The 22,653-nt window shown below is 33.8% G+C and overlaps 1 protein-coding gene across 6 annotated transcripts in view; it reads right to left on the bottom strand.

Moving 5' to 3' along the window:
- Positions 1-1,309: 1,309 nt before the first annotated feature.
- Positions 1,310-22,653, bottom strand: part of Pan3 (poly(A) specific ribonuclease subunit PAN3) — a 126,444-nt gene continuing 105,100 nt past the window's right edge. For all 6 annotated transcript variants that reach the window (XM_010623842.3, XM_033759917.1, XM_010623841.3 and 3 more), the window contains 7 exons: positions 21,441-21,606; positions 20,076-20,166; positions 15,450-15,589; positions 13,143-13,272; positions 12,645-12,709; positions 6,486-6,624; positions 1,310-4,170 (listed from right to left, as the gene is read on the bottom strand). In XM_010623842.3, coding sequence (XP_010622144.1) covers positions 4,030-4,170; positions 6,486-6,624; positions 12,645-12,709; positions 13,143-13,272; positions 15,450-15,589; positions 20,076-20,166; positions 21,441-21,606 — 872 coding nt within the window. In that variant the 3' untranslated portion in view covers positions 1,310-4,029. The remainder of the gene's footprint in view (positions 4,171-6,485; positions 6,625-12,644; positions 12,710-13,142; positions 13,273-15,449; positions 15,590-20,075; positions 20,167-21,440; positions 21,607-22,653) is intronic.

The raw sequence follows: 22,653 nt of genomic DNA, 5'->3' as shown, positions 1-22,653 counted from the left end.
ATATATATATATACACACACACATACACAATTTTTTTTTGGGGGGTAGCAGGGATGGGACTCAGGACCTTGTGTTTGCAAGGTGGGTGCAGAGCCCATAAGCCAAATTCTCAGCTCTGTCATCAATAAGTGTAAAGACAAGGGTTTAAAAAAATTATCTTTCTTCCTCCTCCCTTATCTAGGGGGTGATTTTACATGTGTTCCTCACTGCCTTACTAAAATGGAAGAACAATCCATTGATACAGAGTATTCCAGGACACAGGAGATGAAATTGATAAAGCTATAACCCATTTATTTGTTATCAAATAGAATACTGGCTTAGTTCTAATAATATTTTTCATGTTTTCCCCTAAGAAATTTAAAGCTAAAAGATCCTTCAAACACTTCCTCTATCTTAGGCAGACTACTCTTCCCCTTTTCCCTAGGAACCTATCATGGCCATCCTGGTTGCTGTTGGTATTCATGGACAGCCTTCAGTATCGTTCCACACACAAGGCCAGAGCTCTGACTGCTCTCCTCTGAATTCCGAAAGTCATTCATCAGTCCTTGAGCTAAAAATAATCCTGCCTCCCTCTTTACTCTAGATACCTTTCCTCTATGCCTCAAGCCCCTCATCACTTGATATTCTGCACTACAATTCCTTCAACTTTTCATTTCAAATGAACAGGGGAAAAAAATTCCACAATAAACACTCACTGTCCAGGATTAACAAATATTAATATGTTGTTATGTTTTTTATCCTGTGAAATGTTTCTGGAGAAACAAGGAAGAGTGCCTCTCAACTACATGGCAAATTAAGTACTGAATCCAAGACCAGCTACAGGACTAGGGTGTATTGGTATACCTCAGTAATCTCTTGCATAGTATGTGTGAGGTCCTGGGTTTGATACCCAGGATTACATAAAAAAAAAGAAAGAAAATAAAACCACCTAAACTAGCCACATATCATTCCCTATCCTTTCACATAAGTCACAGAGGCTCTTTGCTCGAGTACTATAAATCTTGTACTATTGGAAGATGTTTGAGTATAACTATATATTTTGTAACAAGTCCCCCACCTCTGTGGCCTAGAAAAAAATCCAAGGACACAGTAGATGGGCATTTAACAAATATCTGATGCCTTAATAAATAAATCTGTGAACAATTCATCCCAAAACAAAAATTTGTCCAAAATACATAGGCAGTGCATAACCTTTAAAAACCCAATTATAAGACAAATATTTTGTTATATGAACAGATACCCCCCCTGTAAAAATAAGACAGATTTATCTCTGTAATTCTTTATTAAAAATACTGCTGTACACATAGAAACTGAAACCAGGGTTAAAGATGAATAACATATATTGGGATCATGACATTAGACCTTAACATACTGGTGCTTTTTAGGGAAGTTGCTGACATCCAAATAACAGAACCAAGGTCAAAAGCAAATGCAAGGGTACCCTCAAAAATATTTACAATGAAGTAAATAACTAACAGAATTTAAAATAGGTACAAAAAATCGAAATGCCCAATGTTACATGATGTCAAGAGTTGTCCTTTCTGTGCTTTTATCTGTCATAACAGGAAGATATGGAAAGTTTATATTCTTAAATAGACTGTTCTCAGATATTAAAATCTTTCTATGAATTAAAGACTAACTTTCAGACAACCTCTTACATGGAATTATACTATGGAAAAGAAGACTCCCCCAAAAAACACCTATACAGAACTGAGAGTTCTTTTGAAAACCATTCCCAATAATAATAAAAAAAACTAAATGAAAAATAAATATAAAAACAAAGCTAAAAAATATGTATTACCTGATAACAACTGTTTTCTGGATGACAATATTTACTCATGAAAACATATCAGCTGTCTACCTTTTACATTTAAACCAAGTCCTGAGGTTACTAGGGGCTGAAGCAAACTAGTATTTATGATGCACTCTTGAGTTTATGATGTGGAACTTGCCTTGCAGAGGAAAGTTTGCTGGTCTATACAGAATGAGAGATTCAAGCCCTATTTTACCCCTGCCATTCCTTAGCTTTCACAAAACATTGGTCCACAAATTAAAATTTTCAAAAAGTTCCCAGACCCCAAAACTAAAAGATGATCCCCTTTCATTTTCAAAGAAAACAATATTGGAAAAAAATCTCCAGCCCGCTTATAAATTAAGCATTTCATATTTTTTCTAGAATACAAGTAGTTCTTTTTTGTACAAAAGAATTACAATATGATTTGTCAAAAAACATATAAAAAGACAGCTGCTCTTCCTCAAATACATGAGCTAATGATAAAAGACTTGCATGTTAATGTCTCCAAGTTCTTGTTCCTTTTACATAAAAAATAACATTATGGTGGCAAATGTTAATTATCCTTTGAATATTGAACATTGTGTTCTCTTAAAACCCATCCAGATCAAATGCAATAATTGATTTTCTTGTTAACAACTGATGCTACCAAACATGGACTCAAATACATGTGTTAAAACATGTAAAGTGTGTCTCTAGTCTTCAAAGCTTTCAGTGAAGAGAGGTGCTTTTTTTTCTTGATGCAAATTTCAAGGCAGAGAAAAATCATTTTAAAGCTTATAAAAAGTGGACAGAGAAATACTAAAAACTTCTCTGCAATATACAAATATGTGTAATTATTAAAATTGAAGACAGTAACATCAGTTGCCGCGAGTCTGTCCTGACCTTCTGAGTTCCCACATTTTCTTCATAGTTGCATGGTAAGCACCCAGTGCTAGTAAAACATTCAGTGCTGGGAAAGGAGATATAGTTCACTACTGTTTTTTATGAAAGAAAATTCCTATGTATTTGGCAGTCTTCAGTATCAAAGAATAGGCATTTCATTAATTAGAAATTCCATGAATACCCCAGTTTGGCGATAACTTCATGTCCAAATATAAGAAAGTTACAAGGAGGAAAATTCCAAACTTTTGAGATGGACTTCTTCAGGAAGATCCCACAGAGTGAGTTATTATCAAAAGTACTATTACTTTGGGCTAAGCAGTGACTGCAAAGGCACAGCAGATCATTATCTCTCTATATTCAGGCTGTAAAATGTCAGAAAGCTCTTGATGCCAGACCACTGCTGTGTTTAGTTCATCTTCTGAACAGTGTCTCTGTGTCTGTATCCAGTGTAAAGTACCATAATAAAGCTGTGGTTCAAAGAACAGAACTTTATACAAAAAAAAAAAAAGCAAGATGGAAATAACCTAAAGTAAGATACTCCTGAACTTTAGGCCTTAAACACAATTTCTTCATTTTGCTTTTATCTAAAAATTGCATAAATGTAAATGTATCTGGCTAGCAGGCTTTCTTAAAAAAGGCTCTTCTGTGAATTTGGAGCAAACAGCTACACAAGCTCCCTCAATTACTAGTCATCTGATCCTTATTCAGAAAAGATTTAAATAAACGAATAGGGGAATTCATACCCAACAATTCATTAATATTTCTCTCTGTGTATTCTTACAAACAAAACAAGAACCTTAGTTTGAACTAACAGTGGGTGGCATATAGAGCTTGCATACAATACTCTTAAAAGAATTATGCACTATACTGCACTTCTATGAAATTATTTACCTGGTCCACTATGTCATTTAGGACAATCCATCCCAAAAAGAGCAAATTCTGCAACCTTCAATGGCAAAAGATGCTGCCCGGTATTGTTTCCCAAAAATGTCCTTGCAAATAGTTTCCCTTAATCAGTATACAATGTGGCAAAAGTTCAAAGATTAGAAAAGTCTTTAAAAAAATTAAAATTAGTGCATAAACAAGTGGAAAAAACAAAAGCAGGAGCATCATTCACCTGATGGTGCTCCTTGATCTGAAATGAATTCTTCACAGACAGAGCCTCTAATGGCAGCCAGAGCTCTTGGATGAGTGAAACATTCTTCCTTTCAAGTAACAGTGCACCTGACTGACATGCAAGCAGCTTTGCTCATCTCCTGTACACTTCCCCAACGTGAAAGGAGATGATGAAACAGTTCAGCTGTAGTGCAATTTGCTGTTGGTTAAGTTCCTGCAGGCATTTTTAGCAAATACTACAACTGACCATTTGCAGCTGCAATCAGTTCTTGAAAAGTATTTTCAAAGCAGCGCTTTAAGTCACTGTAAGTTACCACAAGTACACTCTTCTCATCTCTGGAAATCAGGCTTATTTTTTCTGGCACACCAGCATCTAGCTGAAACAGACAGATACACAGAATACCAAGTTCATACCATCAGAGGAGAATCTACCTCATCTATTTGAGGACATTTCCAGCAATAACAAATATTTTAATGAGACTTTTTCCATATTCCCCTTTCACATATCCATAAATATTCCACATTACTGGTCAGTATGCAAACAATGTTCAACTCAGATGTCTTAAAAGCATGTTTCTTATTCCTCATGTTTAACATTTGTTTGCATTGTTATATTTCATTAAGCTGATACACTACAATTATTTCCCTAATATTTTCCTTTCTTTGTATCTGGAATTACAATGCAATGAACATGTTCATCTATGTATTTTTTTTTCTTCTGTATGAAGTAATAGGACTGTCCCTTAGGAGAAATACTTTAAAGTATAAATAATAAGAATATGAAATATGACTGATTTCATAGCTTACTACATACAGCCAAATTGCTTTCCAAAGGGTTATCAATTGAACATCACTAACTTCATTAACTTTCAACTTGTAACAATTTATTGGCCATGGGCCGGAGATTTAGCTCAGCGGTTCGGTGTCCTGCCTTGCAAGGACCCGAGTTCAATCCCCGGTACCAAAAATAAAACCAAAACACCAAAAGAAAACCAATTTACTGGCAGTGCCATATCAAAGAAGTACCTTCCTGTTTTGATATTTTTAATTAAATGTGGTTATAAAATTTTGTTCAGATATTTTGTTCTTTACTCTTGTTAAAATGCTAGTTTATGATCTTTACCAACATCTACCTATAAAGATTTGACAGTATTTTCTTTGAACTTAATAAAGCATATATGCTAATCAGTAGTCAATCAAGTAAATTTCCTTATGATTATATTTTACTTGTTACTTTCCAATACACTTTTATCTTTCCTTATTTCACTAACTGATTCATTGAAATGTTTAAAACTCAGGAAAGGCTCAAACTTAACTCATTTTACCAGTTCAGTTCTGTTATTTCTATCAAAATAAGCTCATGTAATATGGTTATCCTTCCTTTTTAGTTTATTCAATACTTTTCAGACCTAGAAAACTGGCACATTTCAGATTTGGGATAAATTTAACTTATTATTTTATGATATAAAATAGAATTTTCTTCAAATTTTCAATAAGTCTACTATTCATTAAATTAATCTTCCCTTAAGCTAAATGTCTATGGCTTATTCCATAGGATCCTGGTCAGTGTTTATAATAGTTTTGTGTATTTTAACTACTGGTGCTTTAATACTGAGGATAATATGTTCTAAAATCTGGTTATTTTTCACCCATTGCTCTCAAGGAAATGTGATTTCCCTTTAGAGAAATGCAATAAAAATGTAAATCACAATGGATTGGTTCAACTGTTATCTATAATTTTATGCTGCTGACAATACTAAGTTTTAAAGAAATTCAAAACAAGCTGAAGTAGTACTTAAAAAGAAAACACATCATTTCCCCTAACTGTGCAGTAACAGTCCTAAATCATGTGCTATATGTAGTATTTTCTCCTCTAGTACTTACAATTTAAGGACAGTTTAAGTCAAGAGTCTATAAATATTTTCTATAAAGAGCAAGATAAGAAATGTTTGTCTCTCTCCCCCTGCAAGTACTTTATAATTGTAAAACTATTTTTAGGTAACAGGCTACTAAAAAACTGACTTGGTTGGAGTCAATTTGGCCAGTGTTCATAGTTTCCAATCCTGGTTTACAAATAAGCCTATAGGAAAAGTCTAGAATTTACGTCTAAGGACAAGTTTTCAACTCTGTAATTCCAAATAATTCATAGGGAAAACATGTTCCTCCTTTTTTTGTAAATTGTATCTCTCCTAGCATTTTCAAACATACACCTCATCTCTCAAATAAATTTATGATATATCTCTATAATTGATCCAATCACCGAATCTACCACTCACACCAACAGGGCCTAGTTACTGATGTTGCCTATTCTGTACATTTATTATTGTAATACTTGTAGCTAACAATAATAAATTGATAATATAATGCACGATGGCTTAAAACAAATGGTTCAGTTTAAAAACAAAACTATGTTTGTTTCTCCCACTCATTCTATTTGGTGTAACAAAATTGTTTGTAAATAAAATACAGTAAAAAAAAGAAAGCAGTTATTTTGTGGCATTTTATCATCACAAAAACTCCGAAATTATGCAGGTGTTAGAAAATCTTATTCTAGAAAAAGTTATTTGAAAAAAATTTTGTAGGTTATAGAAAAAGTACGCCTTGGTTTTATAAGTCTCCTAGGGTTTATATGAGACGCAACTCTACAAATTGCAGGTAGCATGGTGATCTTAAAAATCCAGATACAAATTACCTTGTTAAGACAAGAAATGATATGACTGAGGTCAATCCAAGGAGCACCCGCTTCTGTCACCTGATGAAAAAGATGATCCCTAAAGAGTTTCAACAGATAACGGTCTCCAGTCTCTGACCAAGTGGGATCCTTTTGAAACCTGGGGGAAGTTAATATTTTACCTCAGTAACTCATGTTGTATGCCTTATGGCCATGCTTATTTTTCTGACTCAAGACAACTTTAATTTTCACCAATTAATAAGATATTAAAGGGTTTTTGGTAATGTTAAAAAAAATTATACTGAATACAGAAGTACATGAATTCCAGTTTCTAAGTTTCAATTCTCAGGGGCAATCACCCTTTATGCAGTATTTTTGCTTTTTTCAAATTTTAGCTCCTACTATTAGATAAAATGGAACAGAAAGAAAAAAAAAAGCCTATGAATGGCTTTAAACTGAGTTTGTAAGAGAACATGCCTTCATTTCCCTCCTCCAACCCTGTACGTTATAAAGATGATCAGATAAGTTTTCTTCACCAATGACCATGAAATAAAAAACTGTTCAAAAAGGACAAAAAAGGTAGACTGTGATTTCCTATCATTTGATCTGAAGGCAAGCTGCAAAGAACTAGAGAATCAAATGATCACTATTAGTTTTTAGTGACCTTAAGAACTTAACAGTCTGGTGGGTACACAGGTGATATTCAAATAAAGAAAGTGTTAACTGCACATTTATAATGGCACTAAAAGGACATGAAAGAACAAAAGGATGAAATCACATAGGAGGACAAGAAACATTTTTAGAAGAAGCAGTAGCTGCTCTTTCAGAACAAGCATGCTCCTTAGTCAGTGATGAGTATTTTCAAAGGAAATTATGGAGCACTGAATAACATAAGATGTGTGTGTGTGGGTGGGGAAAGAAAATAAAAAGTAGAAACATAAGGAGCAAGGGGGTAAAAGCAAGAGTAAGGAAGAAGCGGGGTGGAGATGAAGGAAGCTAAGAGACTTGGAGCAAAGATGAGAAATAGCAGAGACCACACAATGCAGCCTTAGGTCACGTTAACAAAACGGGGTCCTAGTTTCAGAACAAGGGGGAAAGATCATCATATATTTTTAACACAATCATGTTATGTTATGCAAAGGTCATTCTGCAACTCCAATTAAAATGCAATTAAACATATCCACTTATCTCTCCTTTTAAACAGCCCACCAAAATAACAGTAAATGTCTAAAAAAGGATAAACACCTAAGAACAAGGGGATAAGAATAATCAATAATAGTAGTATAAATATTTCTTAAGAAATAAATTTGTAAAAATCTGGAAGGTGCAAAGATGGGTTAAATGGGATGACTTAACACAACTGATAAAACTGAACCCTCATGCTACAAGGGGTGAAAAAGTGGAGAAAGAGGAAAGCTTTCAGAGGCAAAATGCTCTGATGGACCTGATGTCATCTGGAATTACTAAAAGAACAGGTATGGACTAAGGCTGAAACAGTCGAACTGAGGAATGGTTCTACAGAAAGCAAACAGATGACTCTTCTCCCAACCCCACCCTCACCTCTGATGACAGAAATCTAGAGGTTTACTCTCTGGAAGGGATGAATCAGAAAAGCTCCTATCCCAAGAATGCTATTAAAATGGACACTAAGGAGTGGTAGGTGAGATATTATTCAACAGAAACCTTCTCCCTGCCTGGCTCCCAAACTGTGCTGTCATGCCTATATCACTCCCAGACAGTAGGCTGGGAGATTATGCTCAAGAAAAATGATGCCATTCGGGAGTGTAATAAAAGCAAACAAAAATCATACATAACAGTATTATACTATTCTACCCACAGAAAAGCTCAACATTCTGCAATGCCCAACTAACACAGAGCTTCCTCATTAACTTTTTAGGACTTCATTTTTAAATGGCAATGGATGGCCAAGTATCCAAATCTTTTGAAGAGAGAATAAAACAAAACAAGATATAGCAAATTCATGATTTCCTATGAGCTACTGCACAGAACAGAACAAAACTTAACCCCTATCCCCTCCAATATATAATCACCACCAAAAATTCTGTAACTGACAGTTTCAGAAATGGCAAGATAATATTAAGAACAGAAAGTTCTTGGAAATTAAAAATATAGCAGAAAATTTAAAGGACCAGAAAAACCTTCAATTTTAGAGAAAATAAAACTGAATGTAGAACAAATAGATTAAGAAGTAGAAAATAAGAAACAGACTACTAGAAAAATCACAAAAAAACTAACATCTAACCAATGGAATTCCAGAAAAATAAAAGAAACAGTTATTGAAGAAATAGTAAAGATCATGTCCCAGAACTGAAGAATCTAAGTTTCCAAAATTATAGGGATCCACCTGTTAATTCATCATTTTGAATCTAAAACCCACACCAAGTCACATCATTGTAAACTTCTGAGAGTCACTGACAAAAGATCCTAAAAGTTTGGAGGATGGAAAAAAATTTGGGAAAAAAACTGGCTTTGAATCTGGCTAGAAGTTAAAAAAGGAAATAATGGAACAATGCTTCAAATTCTGAAAACGATGATTATTATAAGCTAGCAAAATCACCCATGAGAAACTAAAAGGCAGAAATCAGAAAAGAAAATTTAACCATCATTATTTGCAGATGATAAAATGTACATCTGGGAAACCTAAGAGAATCTACTGTAAATGATGCAATCAGTAAGATATCAAGGTGTAAAATTAGAGAAAAATCAATTTTTAAGTTCCCTAATAACAAGTAGCAAAAGTCAGAATGGGACAAAAACTAATACTTTATTATTCAGCACACTACAAACTATACAGAGAATTTAAATATTACTGAGGGATACAAAAGTAAACAATAAAAATACACACTATCATCTCAAGACAACTCAACTTTTAAAACCACAAATGAGCCAAGTGTGGTGGTGCACACTGTTAATCTCAGCACTCAGGAGACTTGAGGCAGGAAGACTGCCATTGAGTTCAAGGCCAGCATGGTCTGCATAGTGAGTTCAAGGCCAGGCTAAACTACATAGTGAGATCCTGTCTCACAAAATAAAAAAATAAAACCACAAATGCTCCTTAAGTTTAATGACATACACATATACACATTTATCTTCCCTATAAAAATACTATCATTTTAAAATTAAAGGTGATTCTAGTATTCACAGAGAAAATAAAGTTTCACAAAAAATAATACACAGTGAAATGAGAGACAGAAAAGAACTAACATTGCTAGATTTTAAAGCTTCCATCATTGTGACAGTTATGGTGGAGGTGTTGCTTCAATACATTGGGAAAAGCTAGATTAATAAATAGCTTCTGGACTAATAGGTAGTTGTTTGGAGGAAAAAATGCTGGATTCATACCTTATACCATATACAATTTCTGAATATATACACAAAAAAGTTTAATATGAAGAAATTAAACCAGAAACAATCTAAAAGAAACCAGAAAATAACTGCTTCATAATCTTGGAGTAAAAAGACCTTTCTAACTACGATCTAAAACATAGAGAAGCACAAAAAAACTGTGATCAATTACAGTGGACAGATAGAAACACAGATAGATACATAGACAGACAGACTGAATAGGAAGAAAAAGAGTTAAAAGAAACATGATCAGCTTTAAAAAACAATCACTAGAATGAATCTTTTTAGTTCCTATCAATAAGACAGACAGGTAATTGAACTGAAAAGAAAACTGGGCAAAGGGTAGGAACAGACAGAAAATAGAAATGGATCAAAAACATAAAAAAAGATACTCACATGGGCTCCTTAAGAGTAGTTTCAAAAGCAAACTGCACTGAAATTCAATTTCTGACATATCAGAATGATAAAACTCCAAAAGTTTGAAAAGTTGTGGTGAGACACTCATAAATTATACAAAACTTTTCATTACTGTAATAGCTCTAAAATTATAGTGATATATCTAGCAATCATAACTAGGCTGAACATAATGCAGACAAAAAATTAAGTATGCATAATTTAGTCCTTATAGTACTGTTTACACTACCAAAACAACCCAAATGCCCTTCCATGGGGAACTGAGAGAATAAACTATAACAATAGGATGGACTATTACCTGGTCATAAGTATGAGGAAACAACATAGTGGTCAAGACACAAGACTTCAGGCCATGGTCTAGATTTGAATCCTGGCTGATATACTGAGTAACTATGTGACACCAGAAAAGTTATTTAACCTGAATATGCCCAATTTCTCCGTTAAATGGGACTAACAACAGAACCTCCATTGTGGGGCTGTCATAAGGACCAAGTTAGTTCACACATATAAGCCTGACACATTCTCAACATATCTAAGCAGGTTTTCAAAACATGTAATGAACAAAAATAAACAGAACACTGAGGTTTATAATTTTTATATATTTAAGAAAGATATATATGGGGGTACAAAGGGAGATGGGGAGAGAGAAAGAGTTGCATTTGTATCTCTGGAAGTTAGAAGAAAGAAAATAAATTTAACAGGAGCAACTGAGGAGGCTGGGAATATCAGGTAGAGTAGATACTCTGCATTTTTTACCACAATCCTTTTCTTTTTAAAAGATTAAAAAATACATAACCTATTTAAAAGTTAAGAATTTTCTGAGAACTTAGAATTTTATATACAATTATATTATCAGTAGTGTATGAAAGACATTTTTTGACTTTTAAGGACCAAAAAAATGTATCATTCATAGAAAGCTAGAAAAAAGATATGCTCCATTAAATTAAGAGAATAAATCAAGGGAAAAAGCAAGAAACAGGGTAACCAACAAAAAGAGAGATGAGAATTCCCAGGACAGAGTGAAGGGAAGCTCTAGATCTAAAGTATGAATGTGGGCAGTTGTGAAGTACAACCAGTCCAGATGGGACTAGGAGGGTAGGGACTCCTGGAGAATTTATCTGAGGGGAAGATGACAAGTTACATATTTTTGAAAGATGTTCTATAACTCTAGGAGAGAGTCTGCAATAAAATGATAGCAAATATTTTTCTTTTGTTTAGCTTTGTAAGATAACTACCAACTCTAAGGAAACGAGCCCCTCCATAAAAGTACACAAGAAAGGAAATACAATTATGCGTTACTATGTGACACAGCTATGAATGTATTTACCTAGTCATAAAATGTCAATAGTGAACACAGGTTTCACTTTATGGATTAAGTGGAATAATGTGAGAGAGTATTTGTTGTGCATGAGAGGGAAGGGGCTAAGTCATCAGCTGAATGAAATATTGAAAAAAAATCAACAAAGAGCAGTATAAGCATATATTTTTAAATACAAAGATAACTGCCAGGAGAAACAATGAAGAGATTTCAAAAAATGATTCAACATAGAAAATGGGAGGAGGGGGTGAAAGGAGGGCAGGGGTAAGGGGAAAAAGTGAGAACCAAGACCTGTCATATAAAAGTGCAAGATCCCAATGATGAATGTAACTGTAACATATACCTAAAAGGTACCAATAAAAACTCAATGGGGTGGGGAAGAGAAAATGTCCTCTTCAATTAGAAAACTACTAAGAAAAGCCCTAATCAAGTCTTTTGATTTTGAAAAAAAAAAAAGGAAGGGCAATGATTTGAACGTCATGGGTAGAAAAAGAAAATTCCATAACCAATGTACTTCTAATAGATGAAATATTCTGAAATGTAAGCTATTTTAATCACAATAACTGCAATTCTGTTGTCTTTGACAGCTATATATTACAAATACCAACTCTGCTTATGAAAAGATGATTAACTTACAAACAATGCAGAACCAAATAACAACAGCGTAAAATGATCATGCTTTCCAGCACTACCAAATGACAGCTATAAAAATTGCATTTTAATAGAAAATAAGAGGCATGTAACAACTAGAGATTTCTGTCATCTCTAAAATGACCAAGGTAAACTGATATGATCAGGCTTCAAAGGAAACAGGTTATTAGTTATAAAATGTTCCTCATGTACAAACCACAATAAAGGTTTCTAACACCATGCATTTTCTATATATGTCTATGTGTGTAAAATTTATCAGATCAGCTATATCCAGGCTGGGTTTAAGAAATAGTATACTAAACAACCTTGAGATCATATGAGAATCTTTTTCTTTTTCCAAATAAAACCAATAAGAGTAAGGTTTACTCATTCTCATTATACAAAATAGTGTCCTTGATAAAAATATGTTATAAAATACTGTAAATCCTTACTCTGGTCTCTCATTGATTGTTCCCAATTTTGCCAGGAGCCTAAACAGTCTTCCATTTTGAACCTCCTATAAAACATTTTTAAAAAGAAAAAGGATGTTAATGTTCCAGCTAAATGAATATTAAAAACCAATGTTTACAAAAACTGGTATCTTGTACCAATTATTACCTTTAAGAAATAAATCTTAACATTCATAACTTCGATCATACTTTTAAACACAAAACATCCATGAATTCATTACTCTAGGTTACGTAGCCAAACATTTTTAGGAATCGTTAAAGTAACACAAAAAATCAAGATTTTTGTCATTACTATAGCAAAGCCATGAATAAGAAAAAGAAAATAATGCCCAGAGGACATAAATTAAATTACTAAATATTTGTTTGCATAAAAATATCTACAATCTTAGCTAATTAGCTACTATATTCAGTACGATGATTACTATGTTTTATACTTATTTATAAACACTGATTGTACACTGTTTTAACTTCATTCTTTACCTTTGCAAGGTCTTCTTCAATGACATCATTTCTCATTTGAGCAGCATCCAATTGAGTATAAAATCGAGCACCAATCATGGGCATAATGTCATTTACACTTCGCATCCTGTTTTGGTCAGTCAGCAAATACCTAACCAAGATAAAGAGAAATCACTTGAATGCCCAAAATGCAATTTAAAGAAACATGACCACACATGGCTATTGCTGTCATCATCATCTGGTGTACAAAATCTGAAAACAAATTTTTCATTCAAGATAAGTTCACTTTTGAAGTTTAAATATCATTTCTCTTCACTGGAAAATTTTAAAAGCCAATGGAGAAATGGGTATTTTTCTAAATTTTCACTATCATGAAGTAAGAAAGGAAAGTAGAAGAGGATTACACTTACCCATTTCCATTCTCAAACCCTTCTTTACAACACTGCTAGATGAAAAGATTGTTACAGACTCTTTTGAAGAGAGTGAAGTACTGGATAGCTTTTCCTGTTGCTCTTCAAAAGTAAATTTTTGTTGTTGTTTTTGAGATGGGATCTCACTATGTTGCCCAGCCTGATCTTGAACTTGTGGGCTCAAGTGATCTTCCTGTCTCAGTGTCCCAGTACCTGGGAATACAGGCGCACACCACACGCCTGGCAAGAGATAATATTTGAAACTAAAACTGGGTCTTCAATTAGTCTAAGTAAAGGAGCCCCAGCTTTTAAGGATGCTACCTTCTGCTCTGCTACTTTATTTACCATCTGTCATCATATAAATGTATTTCTGAGAAATCTTTTACATATTAACACATATCAGAAAAGACCAGATCAATTTCTTCTACCATTATAACGAAGACAGAAAACAGTACAGATTTCAAGAGTTACTTGTTAGAATATAATGATCCTCAATCATCTGTTACTGTGTAATCTACAAATAAGCCACTGTCAGGCCGGGATTTAGATCAGTGGTTCTTCTGCCTCTCTCACAAGTGCAAGATCCTGAGTTCCATCATTTATAAAAGTATCCAGAAGAGTATAATGAATTCCCATGTATCACTCTCAATTTCTGTAATTATTAACATACAGCCAATGTGTTACATTTATATCCTCTATACCTACTTTTTAAAAAAGAAAAATCTAGAGATTATAACCTGAAATTATTTGAAATATCCTAGGTGTTGCAAACTAAGGCTAAGAATCATCACTGTGATCATATATAAAACAAATGTTTTCATTTTAAAAATAAATCCTGGGCTGGGAATTTAGCTCAGCGGCACCACACTTGTGTCTTGTAAATGCAAGGTCCTGAGATCAATCCCCAGTATAATTCATAAATTAAAAAAAATAAATAAATAAATGAATGAATGAATGAATAAGATTTTATTTGGTTCTTAACAGAATCCAGGCAACCACTGGTTGCAACCACCAGTGCTCTGTTACAGCAGGGCACTTATACTAGTATAACAAAGAAATAGTGAGTAGCCCTATCCTCCATGCCCCAATTCCATACCCCAGAGCTGGTCCAAAAAGAAACTGGATATTCCAGGGTTACACAGTAAGATAAGATGGGACAGCTGAAAGCTAAACTACTGATTAGGATTAATAAGTTCCAACTGTTTTTAGAATATAATAGGAAAGGTTTCAAAAGAGACATCCTAGTATCTCTTCTATAGAGTAATTTACAATAAAGGTTGTAGCTAACCACCCTCTGGAATCTCTCAATATTAGATATGTATGAGTCAGCGAGAGGTCCTTCTGTGGGATAGCATGCCAGTGGGTCTCTCTTAAGCCCAATTCAGTTCAAATCTATACTCAAAGACTCCATGGTGTCTTAAGAAATTTATGACAGCTTTCACTCTCTAGAGTAGCATGGGACAGGAGAACTGTCTTGAGATGATAGAAACTATTCTTCTATGGCAGTGCTGTCTAATATTGTATACTAGAGTCAGGATCTACCTGTAGTTGTTGAGCTCTTAATACATGTTTAGTGTAAAAGAAGAAATACGTTTTTAATTTAAATTAATTCTCATTCAAAAGAGAGCATACAGCTAGAGGATATCAATATAGCATTACAGGGTGCCCTGTGACGAGATGTTTAAAATATCAATAACTAATTTAAACACACTGGTTTATTAATTTATTCAAAGAAATATATTCTTAGCAGTAACAATTAACTAGAAATTGTCTGTCTTTGCTTGTTTTTAAATAGTGGTAACTAAACAAGTCTTTGAAAGGCACCATATGAAAGTAAGCAACACCCAAACATAAAACAAGCTGTTTCTTCATCACATATGATTATTATATAAATTTTAATCATATATTAAGAACTCACAAGATCAGATTCTTCAGGTCAGAAGAGTAGTTGATTGTCACCAATTCCATGGCTTTCTGTAAATTTTCTCTCTGAATTCCTGCCAAAGAGTTGCACGCCAAAGCCAACACAACTTTTCCTAATGATATCAGATCTGCTTGCTGACATAAAAGAATATTAATTTTAATTTACAGGCACACACTTAATATACTAGTAATATTACCTAAATTAGAAAAAAAATTATCATTATAAATAAGCTCCAGATCTTAGGGCAGGGTTTGTAAAACTGGCATTCTAGAATCACCTGGAATTTATTAAAAAGATAGTTTCTGAGGCTTTCCTCCAGGGATTCTCATTTAGCAAACAAGCCCAACATTTTTAAACCACCCAGACAATACTGTTGAGGGTAGTTCTAGGGGTACATTTTAAGAAACATAAGCTATTTGACACCAATAACGGGACTGTTGCTTTTAAATTTAAGTAGAGTTAATTTCTTTCTGTTACAGTAAATTTAAGTTTACTGTAAAACTGCTTTATTATGTCACTGTAATTAACATACTTTTTCATCTTGCATGAACCATAGACTATAGTGTGAAGATTTAAAGGAAAGTTACTCCATTATAAACATAATCATTAATATTGCAGAATGTTCTCTAGATCATCAAAAATGATGCAAACTTCAATGAAATTTCATCTCTTTGTTTCCCAATAAGACGATTTTTAATGGAAATAAAGTGTTTATAAATGGGGAGGGGAGAAAGGGGTAAAGGGAGAACAGGGACAAAGGGAAAAAATGAGAACCAAGACCTGTCATGCAAAGGTACAAGATCCCAGTAATGAATGTAACTGTACTGATACCTAGAATGTACCAATAAACTCAATTAAAAAAAAAAAAAACAACTGTTTTTGCTTTTATTATAACAGATCTTTGAGTTCTGGAACTCTTTCCCACTTCTTTTTTTTTTTTTTTTTAATGATTTACCCTTCTGAGGTTTTCCTTCTACCAGGATTTTCAAAAGATGGCCAACTGAAGTGAGGTAAGTTCTTTATCACCTATTGTAATTCTAGGGAAAAAAATGGTCACCCCAAGAACCCCTGCTTGGTGGACAAACCACCACACATTACATGCCCAAGAAAATGACCAAGTTAAAAGAAAATCACTTGAAATAATTTTTATCAAAGATTTTCTGTAAATCTTCAAATTCTGAAATCTCATCTGAATTACCAAACACATACTTGCCCATTCACTGAGTAATGGTTTGTAATATGAGGAATTTTCAAATCAAGCTGTGTATGAAAATCACCTGACAAAAGACAAAGACCTAGAGTATACCCCTTCACCCAAGTTTGGGTATTATTATTGTGAGATGATAAGGTCTAGGTATGCTTTTCAAAGCATCCACAAGAAATTCTTATATGCAGCCAGAGTTGAGAATCACAAGGTTAGTGGACTGTCTTTTAAACCATTCTGATATTTTAGCATTAGATGACTATCCTTAACAATATTCTATCTAAACAGTAAGGAATCAGAAGAACTTGAACTACCTAACTAAAACAACATTTAAAAGATCAAATTTAAAAATGTATCTAAAGCTAGCATTTATGGATCTTACATACTATGAGATCCTATAATTAACAGGAGAACCCATTAGAAACACAAACTACTTTGAATCTATCAGAAGAGAAGCAAGAGCTGGTGTCAGAATGAAGGCCCAGTGGGCAGAAGGGAAGGTGCCTGTGAAAGGCACTGTCACCATTGCCCTAACTGCTCTTAGAGGGCACTGCTGTGCATTCCAAAGAGTCCCTTCAAACATACTTAAGGATCAAGCAAAACTTTCCACGTTACATAAATAAAATTATAGAATTCTTGGCCAAGAAATCAAAAGGACATATCCAGGCTAACTATAAATTTCTATGGGTGTTCTAATCCAATTTATTGAGCAAAGCAAAATGAAAGAGGTAGGACTATGTATCAAATATTTTAGTAGCAGGTACCAACACACAGCTTCCCACCCCTTAAAACAGGAGATATTTTCAGTTTGGCTCCACATTAATTGGTGCTGGACTAAGCCTCCATCCTAGAATATTTTACACTATTACTGAGTATGAAACAGGAAAACAAAGATCCAAGGTAACTGAAGAAGTTAAGTGGGTTAAAAAAAAATGACATCTATTTTGAGTATATCCATCACACTAAAGCTAACTCGAGGTAGAAACATCCATTTTTTAGAAATAATCTATATATATGAAATATAATCCAGATCGGAAGTCTTCACACAAAAATTCAGTAACTCTCCATTCCTTATTTCACAGCTAAATAATTTTCCATTTGATATTCTCCTTCTTACCTAAGTATTGTTCTTCCCATTTGCTGAATTCAGGAGGTTTTCCCTCTAACTCATTTTCAGCTTCTTCCTGATTTTTTCTTTCTGATTCTATCTATGGCTCTACCTATTGTCCATTTTACTGAAAGTCCGTCTCTATTCATGTGTCTTCAACAGACTATGAAAAATAGACTACAAGAAACAATGTACTCCTTTCTCATGTACCCTCTTCTTTGTAAAACTGCCCTCCCCCTTTCAGGACTATCTTTAATTCTCTCCTGTACCTTACTGTAAATAAGTTACATGAAAAACTTCCACAGATACACAGCAAAAAGAAAATAATCTAATACATTCTTTACTGCCCAAAAATAAAGAGGACTACTGATTGAAACTTTACTGAGTTTATGAAGGAAGTTTCTGACTTACAAAATCAGTTCTTATAATGCTTAAAGATGGTTGTTTGAAACTCTGGGATCATTGTTTTCTTTTAGAGTCTTGTTTTACAAAGTAACTGCACAACCTGTAAAATAACTGAAATATGGTACTATACATTCGTAAACAAAAATTAGAATACTGCTGTGACAGAAAAATGAAGTAAAATAAATGTGAGTGTGTGTGCGCACATCTGTGTGAATATGTGTGTTTCGAGGGGGGATGCGGTAGAGATTAAATCCATGCCATGTGCACGCTTGGCAAGTATTCTACTCCCCAAGATACATCCCCAGCCCTTATCCACAATTTCAAAAATGAAAAACCTATTCAAAAAAGAATGTAGAAATAACAAGGCACATTTTGCTTTAAAATATGGATAAGGATTTTGTAGATTCTTAGAAGTTGATGGACTAGTTCTAAATAATTTCTAATTATCCCTCCACAAATTTAATATTTTCTTGGATATAAGAAGAGGACTACTTTTGATCAGTCACTTTTGGAAGTACAAAAATAATGAAGAAAAATTAATCAGGGCCAATTAATTAGGCATTAGTATAAGAAGAAGAAAGTTGCCAAGAAATAACACCTTGATAAGGAGGAAGGGCAAATCCTCTTAGGTGGAAGAAAGCTGTGGGTAGAGGAAAGAATAAGTCAAGATTCTTTCCTATACTGCCCACTAGATGCTGCTATCAACCAGGACAGCCTTAGGTTAGATTGGCTTGGCAGAGAGGATGAAAGATAGGGAGCCTGCATACACCTGAGTGCAGTGAGTGCCTGGAAGTCTTGGAACTGGACTGCCTGTGGTTCAGTAGCAAGAGTTTATATAATAATTAGAATAAACACTTTCTTAGACTTTATTATCCCTTCCTTTTTGTTCTGATATTTTATCTTATACTGAAGTGAACTTAAATCTTCTTTCAAAACTTTAAACAGAAATTGGAAAGAACAGTGGAAAAGTAAAGTGTTCTCTACATGATTAAAAGATTTTGCCTTGTACCAAATCTCTGTGGGACAGACATCAAAACAAACCCCAAACTACTTATGCACAAAGAGCTAAAATTGCCTTAAACTGACAGCTGCATGTTCCAATGTGAAGCATTTCAACACACACTAGAGATAAAATATTTACTGTAAATAGCCACGTTACTTACACAGAATAATCAAGGATAAAGCAACTATTCTTAATACTTCTTTACAGAGAACAGTTCTTTCTTTCTTCAGTGCTGGGGATCAAACCCAGGGTGGTGAACATGCTAGGCAAGCAGTCACCACTGAGCTACACCCCGGCCCCAGGGTCTCATTTTCCTATACCTTATCCTATAAATAAGGAAATAAGAAATAACAAAATAGCTAAGAACATCATGGGGCCTAATTAAAATTACTGGAATAAAGTTAAGACAATAACAAAATTCTGAATAATATGCAAGTGACAGGTTCAGACTAAACAAAAGAAAAAATTTACTTAGAAAATGACAATTCTAACAATCCTTTAAAGCATTTCTAAATTTTTAATTGGTAGTAGACAAGCGTTCTAAAAGCAAAAAAAAGAAAAGGTAACATCTAAGTAAGTGAAAAAATAGCGTCATTTAATATAATATAATCTACCTAGCTAATGAACATGTTTCCATCTATTCAGCACAAATTTCCTAATCATATAAATGTATTTGCACTTTCAACAGTGACAGTCTCTGATACTGACATTAATTCTGTACATTACAACCTATAAGGTTTCTTATACTATCACCTCATGGCATTTAAGAAACACAGCAAGTTCAAAGTTTGCAAACAGGCCATCCAAGAATAAATTAAAATCTAGACTTAACTAAAATATTTTAAACAAAAATTTATCTTTTTAATTATAAGTAAAGCATCCATGTTAATTCTTACTCACCTGGTACTGTGCCATTAATGCCAATGGATTATTATTTTGACTGTTATCAAATGTTAAAACATCAAAAACTCCAACACAATTTACTCTCAACCTTTGAGGACCACAGAATTCAAAGAAAATAATTAGAATATTTCTTATACATCAATAAATATTTAACATTTCCTCTAATAGCAGATGATCTCAGAACAGTAGGTACTCTTTCATTCCCATCTACACCCCCCTATAATCTCTACCAAATATTTTTAGACATAAGGAAATTAAGGCCCAGGGATAATCAAAAGTTCTAAAAATCATTAACCAATCACCTTTATTTTTTGACTAATATGTTAGTTTCCTTATTATCTCTCCAAGCTGTTTATTAGTTATTCATGAAAGAAACTTAGTTTCCTAACATTTGCTAAGATGTACCAGGCACTTCTGCACATTTTACATATATTAACACATTCAAATCTCTCAATGAATTTGTGAGACAGGTATCTTAAAAATAAGGAAAACGGAGTTAATAGTACCTGTCTAATGGCAGTGATAAAACACAGAAAAATTAAGTAACTTGTTCAGGTCATATAGATAGTTAACTAATAGAGCCAGGATATGGACCCAGGAAACCTGGTAATGGACCTTCAGCCTCCCTTCTCCCCCATACTGGGGATCAAACCCAAGGGGGCACTCTACTACTGAGTTACATCCCCTGCCTTTTAAAAAAATATATTATGTATTTTTGAGATAGCGTCTCACTGAGTCACCAAGATGTCTAGGCTGGCGTCAAACTTGTGATCCTCCAGCCTTAGTCTCCTGAGCTGCTGGTATTAAGGACACTATACTCAGCCAGATCTTCAGTTTTTACACTATGCTACCAAGACAATTTTCAAAATTGTGGCAACTCAAACTTAGGTAAAGTTAAGATCTGTTTTGCTTAATTCTGTACTGGTGGTTCTCAAAGAACAGACTTAAATCAGCAGTGAGAGCATCTCTCAGGAACATCAAGGACCTGCAGACTCCCAGCCTCCTGTAAGTATCACCAAAAACCCTGGGATAGAGTCTGCAAACTGACACTCTGCAGTGTAGTTCAGCCTCAAGGGATTCTGGTTCATGCCAAATTGTGATTCTACATTAAAAAGTTTTATTGATACTTCTTCTCTACTCCCTCTACTCCTGTAACCTATATGCTTTCTGACTGTTACCAAGAATTTTGGTCAATAACCAGGCACTTTACTAAGAATTCAAAATTTTGGAAAAAAAACTTACAAATTAAAATACCACAATTCTTCTGGACGAAATGTACAAAAAGGAAAAATTAAAACAAATCATTATACTTTATTTGCTGCCATTGGTTACACAGTTAATAAAAACTCAAAATGAGAGTACCTTGTTTTGCCAGTTATCAGAATCTTTGTTGGGTCCATAACTCGACATGCCAAACCTGCTGTATGAATGGTACGCAATGCAGAACTCAGTTGGACAATGTATGCCCAAATGAGAGATTCTGGCAATAGTCCAGCATGCTGTCTGGGCAATGGTCCATCATGTTGACCTATAAAGCAAGTAAATCAAGAAATGACATCTTCATTTAAATACACAAAAGATCAAAATTTTCAACCCAAATTTAACAAAGAAAATTCATGTATATTCACAGCACAGTATGTCAAATTGTACTAATTAAACAAAAAACCCCAAATACATAATTTACATATTAGAATTTAACAGGCAAGCCAAAGGTTCCAATGATTGAGATTATTATACCTTCTACATTACTAGCAGCATCAGAACTCTCCCTAAAATGTTGACTTTTCTGTGACCGTATATTATAGTTAATAAAAAATAAAAATTTAAAGAATCATTGTTAGCAAAAAATAAAAACAAAACCAAAACAAATTTTCATCAAAAACATGAATGTACATTGTCATTTTACTTAAAATATGGATAATCCTATCCTCCATTACTGTTCAGGCTTTTGATGGATGTTAATTATATGGCCAGAGGGAATCTGAAGTCTCTGACATCAATTTAGGTCAAATAGTTTTCTTATTCCACTCAACCTCCTCCACTGCAGATATGTCAAGATGATATCCAATTTACACGAAAATAAATGCAAAACACTGAATGTAACATGTATAATGCTGAAACACAATTATATTCTGATCTATTGTGAAAAGCAATCATTTTTATCTAACCATCATCGTAAGTGTTTTGGATAATATTTTCTGGGTCAATGTTAATACTTCAATCAGAAAAAGTGGATGCATGCGAGTTTACTACAGATTTTATAATTATTAAAAGTAACAGTTAAATAATATGGAGATAATATATAATTACAACTTGGGATAAAATTTTACAAGAAGCACATATAAAATTTAAAAAACATTATCTCTTGATTTGGACAGAAGTGAAGATACTCTACAAAAATAAATTTAGAAGCCAGGTGTGGTGGTGCATGCCTGTAATCCCAGCACTCAGAAGGCTGAGCCAGGAGGAGCTCTGTGAGTTCGAGATCAGACTGGGGTACATGGTGAGTTCCAGGTCAGTCTTAACTACACAGTGAGACCCTGTCTCAGAAAACCATAAATAAATAAATAAATAA

The sequence above is a fragment of the Fukomys damarensis genome, unplaced genomic scaffold, assembly GCF_012274545.1.
Source record: "Fukomys damarensis isolate Sample0158 unplaced genomic scaffold, DMR_v1.0_HiC HiC_scaffold_38, whole genome shotgun sequence".
Taxonomy (NCBI): domain Eukaryota; kingdom Metazoa; phylum Chordata; class Mammalia; order Rodentia; family Bathyergidae; genus Fukomys; species Fukomys damarensis.
Note: the sequence above shows the minus strand (reverse complement) of the source record. Positions and strands in the feature narration are given on the sequence as shown.